Consider the following 7,017-nt stretch of genomic DNA (forward strand, 5'->3'; position numbering starts at 1 on the left):
TTCTTTACTCTCCTTTTCTCCCTTTCTTCTCACCTCTACTCTTATCCAATTCACCGCCATTTTCTACACGTTAAGCTACAATGAATACTGATAAATGCATTTCGATCAATCCTTCGCAGTTAACAAGACGCAGGGGTTCGCCCGGTAGTAGTAAGTACAGGGATGACATCACAGACGCACGTTTAGGCTTGAGGGCGCGTGGGAGGGGCGGTGGGAGAAGGGTGAGGGAGTCAGGGAGAGCACTGAAAATAAAACTACACGGGTGGTGGCAGAGACAGCTGGGGAGGAAGGGCGGAGAGCGGCGGAGACTGCACACAAACCCCCTTCAGTGCTCCTCTGTCACTGCTTCCGTTACCCGCCCCGCCCGCCACTCACCCGCTTGCTTGCTTGCTTGGTCTTCGTGGGCAGAAAACCCGCACACACCTCAGCCTTAAGTAAGTACATTAGTGCCTGAAGCTTACCTATCAGTGCTGTGATTGTATATTCCAGCTTTGTGTTCTTGTCTTTTCGTTTCTCGGTTTGTGTAGATGGTTAATGTGTATTGTAAGGTTGTGTTTAACCCTTTCAGTACTAGAAAGCATTTTTACTATGAGTTTTGTGTATGATTACTGACGATTTTATTATGGAGGTCGAAAGGTTAATGGCCAGAGTCTTCACTGTTTTAATCTCCACACAAGTTTCTGAAGCTATATAAAATCCCAAACAATAAGCAGAATGGATATGAAAACGCATCATGGTACTGAAGGGATGAAGGGTGTAGTCTGGGATGTGAGGGTGAAAAAAAAAGTTTGTGTTTATCTGTTTTACTTGTATGTTCAGCTTTGCATTCTTGTCTTTTTGTCTTTTCGTCTCTTGGCGTGGATTATTTATGGTTAGTGTGTACTGAAAGGGTGTTTTAGGGTGTGGTCTGCTGAGTGAGGGTATAAATAGAGAGGTTTGCTTGTTTCTCCATGTTTTGACTGTATATTCAGCTTTGTATTCTTGTCTTCATCTCTCGGTGTAGGTGTAGATGGTTACTGTGTATTGCAGGGTGTGTTAGTGCGTGGTGTGTTGTGTGAGGGTGAAAAATAAACAGGTTTGCATATTTCTTCCTGTTTTGATTGTATATTAAGCTTTGTGTTCTTGTCTTTTCGTCTTAGTGTGTATTATTCATGATTGGTGTGTATTGCAGTGTGTTGGGGTGTGCTCTGGTGTATGTGGGTAAAAATAGGAAAGTTTGAATGTTTCTCCTGTGTATGTGGTGGAGATGGTGTGTAGAGGTGTGAATATATATTGCAGGGTGAAAGGGTGTATTTCAGGGTGTTCGTTGTTAGATAGGTATGTTAGGGCGGTATTATGATTTCATTTGCTGTGTGAAGGTTAAAAACATGAAGGTTTGTGGCGTATATGGGTGTAAACTGGTGTATTTTAGAATGTAGAGTGAATAGATTGTTAAATATTATGATTTCAGTGTGATATGTATGAAGAGTACTAGTTAATGGGTTAAGGGAAGTGTGTATGGGTGTATGTGGTTGGGTAGGTGTGTTCAGTATTACGATTTCAATGTGATATATAGTGTAAAGACTTAATAGTTAATAGGTTAGGTGTGTATGCAGTTTTCGTCATAGTTAACCTCTTCAGTACTGGGACACATTTCTAACTTGAATTTAGGTGTGATTAGACGATTTCATTTACATTAGGAAGGATCTATGGAGGTCAGAAGATTAGTGGCCAGTCTTCACTAATTCAACCGCCACATAAATTTCTGAAGCTGTCTAAAATCACCAAATATTAAGCGGAATAAACGTGAAAGCGCGTCATTGCACTGAAGGGGTTAAAGGAGGTGCAGGTGCAGTATTAGAATATGAAGGAAGTGCAACCATGACAACAGTAAATCGTTTCCCCTGTTTGAGATATCGAGTAAATCTTTGCTGTCTGTCAGTGTGTGCTGTGATTCCGGTACGGGTGTGAGGCGAGGCAGAGGCTGTGTTGTTTGTGCAGCTGCTGGTCCTAAGAAGGTCTGTGGCGCCAGCTGATATTCTCGAGTTCATTTTTTTCTTCTTGTTTTTGTTTGTTTATATGTGTTGCTTCCGTCACCACCTACTGTTTTGTTCTTGTTTATTTGTGTTCCTTTGTGTTGTCTCCTCCTCTTCTTCTTTTCTCCTCTTTTTCTTTGTGTTTCATTGTTTTACTCTTCCGTTTCCTCTTTACTCTGCTTTGCTTTCCTTGTTTATTTGTGTTTCTTTGCGTTATCTCTTCTTCTTTTCTCCTCGTTTTCTTTGTGTTTCATTGTTTTACTCTTCCGTTTCATCTTTTCTCTGCGTTGTTTTGCTTGTTTCTCTTTGTTTCTTTGTGTTTGTTTGATCTCCTCCGCTTCTTCTTTTCTCCTCGTTTTCCTTGTGTTTCGATGCTTTTCTCCTCCGTTTCATCTTTTCCTTGCTCTGTTTTGCTCGTTTCTTTGTGTTTCTTTGTGTTCCCTCTCCGTTTCCTTACACCACCACCACCACCACTACAATGCCACTCTCCCCCAGCAGCACAATGCGTCAGGAGCCCACGGTGGGGTGGAGCGCAGGGGCGGGGCGGCCTACTGTCATCCAGCCCTCCGTCTACAGGAGTACTACAACAAGCGAGGGGATCAAGTGTTGCTGCTGCAACTGCTGTACTTGCGTCAACCTCAACTTCCTTAGAACGAAACCCGGGCTACTCAAGGCAGGAGAGATGGTCAGTGCTCCTCCTCCTCCTCCTCCTCCTCCTCCTCCTCCTCCTCCTCCTCCTCCTCCTCCTCCTCCTCCTCCTCTCCTCCTTTGCTATCCTTTTTCCCTAGCATTAGTTTAGATTGAGTAGACCACAAACAGCCTAGTAAGAACCAATATAGGCCTGCTGCTGTTTGTTTCTTTGTATTCGTTTGTATTCCTCCTCCTCCTTTTTCTCCTTTCCTTCTTTCCGTAGGGTGAAGTTAGCGCCACGAACAAGTCTCCTAAAGGTTTTTTTGTTCCTTGTATCTTCTCTTGACTTCATTTTACTGTATAGCTTCTTATTCTTCTACAAACAGCTCCCCGCCAAGATGTCTTCCTCTAGTGACTATGCAGAAGCGGTGGTTGCTTTTCTTTAGACGTACCGGAAGAGTCAACAGGAAAGAAAATGCCTGTCTTCTCCTTTCCCGGTTTTCCTACAGAGTGAAGGGGTTATTATTTAATTTTTTCTTGTTTCTTCCTCTCTCTAAGCACTCCATCGCCGTCTTCTATAAATCCTGTGCGCTGTTTACACCTTGCTTCTTTTCTGATTTCGCTTCTTTGTACTTCTCATTCATTCTCCCTTTTCCCATTTTCTTCCTTTACCTCACCTCTTCGTCGCCGCCTTCTGCAGATCCTGTCAGCCATCTGCCTAACACTGGTGCTGGACTACGGTCTGCCCTACAGCTCCACCATGGGCGAATCCTTCACAGTGTTCCTGCTGACGACGTGTGCCTGCCTCCTGGTGGTGAGCCTTCTCCTCTTCTGCTACATCATCTCGGCCAACTCCTTCAACCTCATCCGATCCTCTGTGCTGGTAAGGGAGGCGCAGGGAACACTCCAAAGGCCACCGTATTCAGAAATGCTTTGCTCTCTCACCTTAAATTTCCAAGGCCATAGAAATAACAAGCCGGGTTCCCAGTTTTGTTTATCCCGTCAACCTCTTCAATACTGGGTCACATTATTTATCTTGAAATTTATGTACGATTAGACTATTGCACTTCCTCACTCGGGGCAACGGTTTCATTGCGGGTGGGCTTTGAGATAGGAGGTACCCCAAAAAGTATCCCCTTTTGCCCATAAATTCCCGTGAAAAGCCCACATGGTATAAATAAATAAAAAATATATATATAGCATGGGTCTATGGATGCCAGAAGATTAATGGACAGTCTTCACTACTTTAATCCCCACATAAGTTTCTGAAGCTATATAAGATCACTAACTAGTAACCAGAATGAATACAGAAACGCGTCATGGTACTGATGTGGTTAATAATGTAGAAGTCTTGTTAATCTGTCAGTAGGATCATGAAAAATATCCTTAAAAACCCCGTGGCACTTCAACTAGAGGACTTATCATTTCTTATCACCACCAGGAGACGGTCTTCAACACTCTGGCTTGCGTGTTGTATCTCACATCCTCCTCCTACCTGTCCTGGTCTGTCTACATCTGGCTGCTCCCTGGCTACCGCATCACGCCACACTACACCGTCTACCCCGCGATGTCAGCAGCATATGTGAGTGTTCAAGCCAAAACATCGACTTTTTCTGTTGTTTTGCTTTCTTATTCATCTGTTTGTTTACGTGAGTGTTGTTGAGGCCAAAACTTCATTTTTTTTTTTTTTTTTTTATGTGTGTTCTTTTTAGTTAGTTTGTTTATGTGAGTGTTGCAGACGCTAAAGTTAAGAGTTCCTGTGTGTTTCATTGAGTTATATTGCTAGTTTGTCCATCAGTTTGTTTATGCGAGTGTTGCAGAGGCCAAAACTTTGACTTGTTTTGTCTATCAATTTGTTTATGTGAGTTGCAAAAGCCAAAACTTCGATTTCTTGTGTAGTGTTCCTTTTTTTTTTCATTTATCATTTATTTATTTTACTTTTTTTTCAGTTAGTTTGTTTATCTATCAACCGTTCATTCCTTTCCTTCGTTCCTCCACTCAGCAGCCTCCTTCTTATCCCCTCCTTCAGATCCTTGGCTTCGTGTTGGGCGTGGTGCATGGCCTGGACGCGTGGACCTCCTACCGCCACCTCAAGTGACGGCCGGGCATGTAGAGGGTGCTGGTGGTGTTGGTGGTGTTGGTGGTTGTTGACGCTCTTATCTTATATGTAGGTTTTTATTATGCTTTCCTTAATAAAATATTCTGATTATTTCTCATCGTTTTCTTTGTTTGTTTCAGAGCCTCGTCCTTCATTTGTTTTGGTGTGTGTTTGTTCACCATGAGATTTGTAGCCCTATTCAGAAACGCTTTGCACTCACGACGACTATTTCCTAGAACTCTAATTGAAGGTACTCATGTTTTTAAGGGTATTTTTATGGTTTTGGTGATGGATTAGCAAGATTTCTAATTGATCATAAGGAGAAACTGTCATGAAAACCCAGCTAGTTGTCTAAATGGGACTTGAAAAATTGTTATGGTAAAAAGGCAAGGCGTTTCTGATTAAGGCCGTTGGTTAGAGAAGTGCGTGGATGATGAGTGGCAATAGATCCTTCAGTTTCTTGCTAGTTCTGTGTGTTCTTTTCTTTACTTTAATTTTTGTATCTGTTTTCCTTACATCCAGCAAGAGAAAACGAATATTAGGATAGATTTTTCATAAGGGAAAGACGCAAATTCTCTTCTTAAGCGGAAAATGTAGTTCATGTGCACCATTTTTCGAGTCAATGAATTATGTGTGTGTGTGTGTGTTCGTAAAGCCTGAAGCAGATGATGAAGCGTTTCAATTCAAGTGAGACTGACTCGTATTGTCAACCACCTCTGTACTTCACCTCCACTATTTCAAATGGGTTTACTTAAATTTACACCAGTTTTCTAAGGTATTTTTACGGTTCAAGAGGTAGAATGACAAGATTTCTACATTATTAACCGGAGAAACACTTGAAAACCTCGCTAATGATCTATGTGGCCTTGGAAAATAGTCGTGTAGAGAGAGCAAAGCGTGTCTGAATACGGACCGAACAGTGAACCTTTCGGAACAGTGGAGAAGTGAGGGCCGCGGTGTGAAGGTGTGTGGATGTGTGGAGCGCTGTAGGGAAGCTCTGGAGGTGAGTATTGCCTTGTTTTTCTATTTTGAGGCAGACGTGGAGTGTTATCTGACTATGCCTTGGTGTGGTGGGGGCTCTGATAGTGATGGTAAAAATAGTGATGACGTGATGGTGAAACGAGGCATCATCTCATATTTACTATAGAAAACGATGATTCAGATTGTCAAAGTTTCCAAACTCTTTATTCACTTCCTTTCTTTCCTTTATCACTATTCCGCTCTTCTTTCCTCTGTAACTTACTTATTTGACTTCCCTATCACATCCTTTCCTTATCTCCTCTTCGCTCACTATCAAAACATTATCCTCCCTCCCTTCTTTCCTCTCCACCACCTCTGTCCACACCTCACTTCCTTTTCCCAGAGAGAGAGAGAGAGAGAGAATTTTGTAAAGAAATGTATAGAAGGAAGATGAATAGCATATAGATTGATAGATATAAATGGATAGAAAAGAAACTAAAACTAAAGAGAGAATGGATTGATAGATGAAACTTTACAAAATAGAGAAATAAGAGAATATATAAAAGTGGAGAAAAAAGAAGAGATAGATAGGAAAGAAAAAACTGAAGATTGAATGAAGCTAAGAATGAAGATTGAATGAAGCCAAGTGACGTATTCAGAAACGCTTTGCTCTCTCACCACGAGTACTATCCACGGCCACAGAGATGATTAGCAGGGTTTCCTAGTGTTTCTCCACCTAACCCCTTCAATACTGGGACATTTTTACCTTGAGATTTGTGTGCGATTGTACCATTTTATTGACATTAGGAAGGATCTATTTAGGTCAGAAGGTTAATGGTTTCAGTCTTCACCATTTTAATCTCCTACATAAGTTTCTGAAGCTGTATAAAATCACCAAATAGTAAGAAGAATGAATATAGAAACGTGTCACGGTACTGAAGGGGTTAATAATGTAGAAATCTTGTCAATTTGTCTTAAGAAACGCAAAAATACCTTAAAAAACCGCCGTGGTACAGTGGAACCATGCGTGCTTTGGGGTCCGAGGGGTCTCCAAACGCACGGATTCGAATCCTGTCCACAGTCCGAGTGTAGGCTGGGCTTCCTCACTCGGGGCAACGATTTCCTAGCGGGTGGGCTTTCAGATAGGAAGTACCCCAAAAAACATCCCCTTTAGCCTATAAATTCCCGTGAAAAGCCCACATGGTATAAATAAAATAAGTATAGATTTAGATAAAGCCTTTTGAAATAGTGGAGGAGAAGCACAGAAATGTTTTAGAATACTTACTGGTTCTCCTTGGAAAAACAAACGATGGA

General features: G+C 41.9%; 1 protein-coding gene across 2 annotated transcripts; it reads left to right on the forward strand.

Annotated features, from left to right (window-relative positions):
- Positions 1 to 248: 248 nt before the first annotated feature.
- Positions 249 to 4,856, forward strand: LOC123513678 (protein singles bar-like). 2 transcript variants are annotated; one of them, XM_045271018.1, is made up of 5 exons: positions 249 to 434; positions 2,514 to 2,700; positions 3,346 to 3,528; positions 4,087 to 4,227; positions 4,675 to 4,856. In XM_045271018.1, exons 2-5 carry the CDS (start codon positions 2,518 to 2,520, stop codon positions 4,741 to 4,743), a joined length of 576 nt encoding a protein of 191 aa, XP_045126953.1. In that variant the 5' UTR covers positions 249 to 434; positions 2,514 to 2,517; the 3' UTR covers positions 4,744 to 4,856. The 2 variants fall into 2 exon arrangements, with proteins under 2 accessions (XP_045126953.1, XP_045126954.1); XM_045271019.1 differs by having other exon boundaries at positions 260 to 434; positions 2,511 to 2,700.
- Positions 4,857 to 7,017: the final 2,161 nt, after the last annotated feature.

Source organism: Portunus trituberculatus, chromosome 36, assembly GCF_017591435.1.
Source record: "Portunus trituberculatus isolate SZX2019 chromosome 36, ASM1759143v1, whole genome shotgun sequence".
Taxonomy (NCBI): domain Eukaryota; kingdom Metazoa; phylum Arthropoda; class Malacostraca; order Decapoda; family Portunidae; genus Portunus; species Portunus trituberculatus.

Excerpts from the sequence above, each read along its gene's own strand:
- LOC123513678 (XM_045271018.1), top strand. The coding sequence starts at position 2,518 with ATGCGTCAGGAGCCCACGGTGGGGTGGAGCGCAGGGGCGGGGCGGCCT. Across the intron at positions 3,529-4,086 it reads TCATCCGATCCTCTGTGCTG|GAGACGGTCTTCAACACTCT; the intron begins GTAAGGGAGGCG and ends TATCACCACCAG. Across the intron at positions 4,228-4,674 it reads CCGCGATGTCAGCAGCATAT|ATCCTTGGCTTCGTGTTGGG; the intron begins GTGAGTGTTCAA and ends CCCCTCCTTCAG.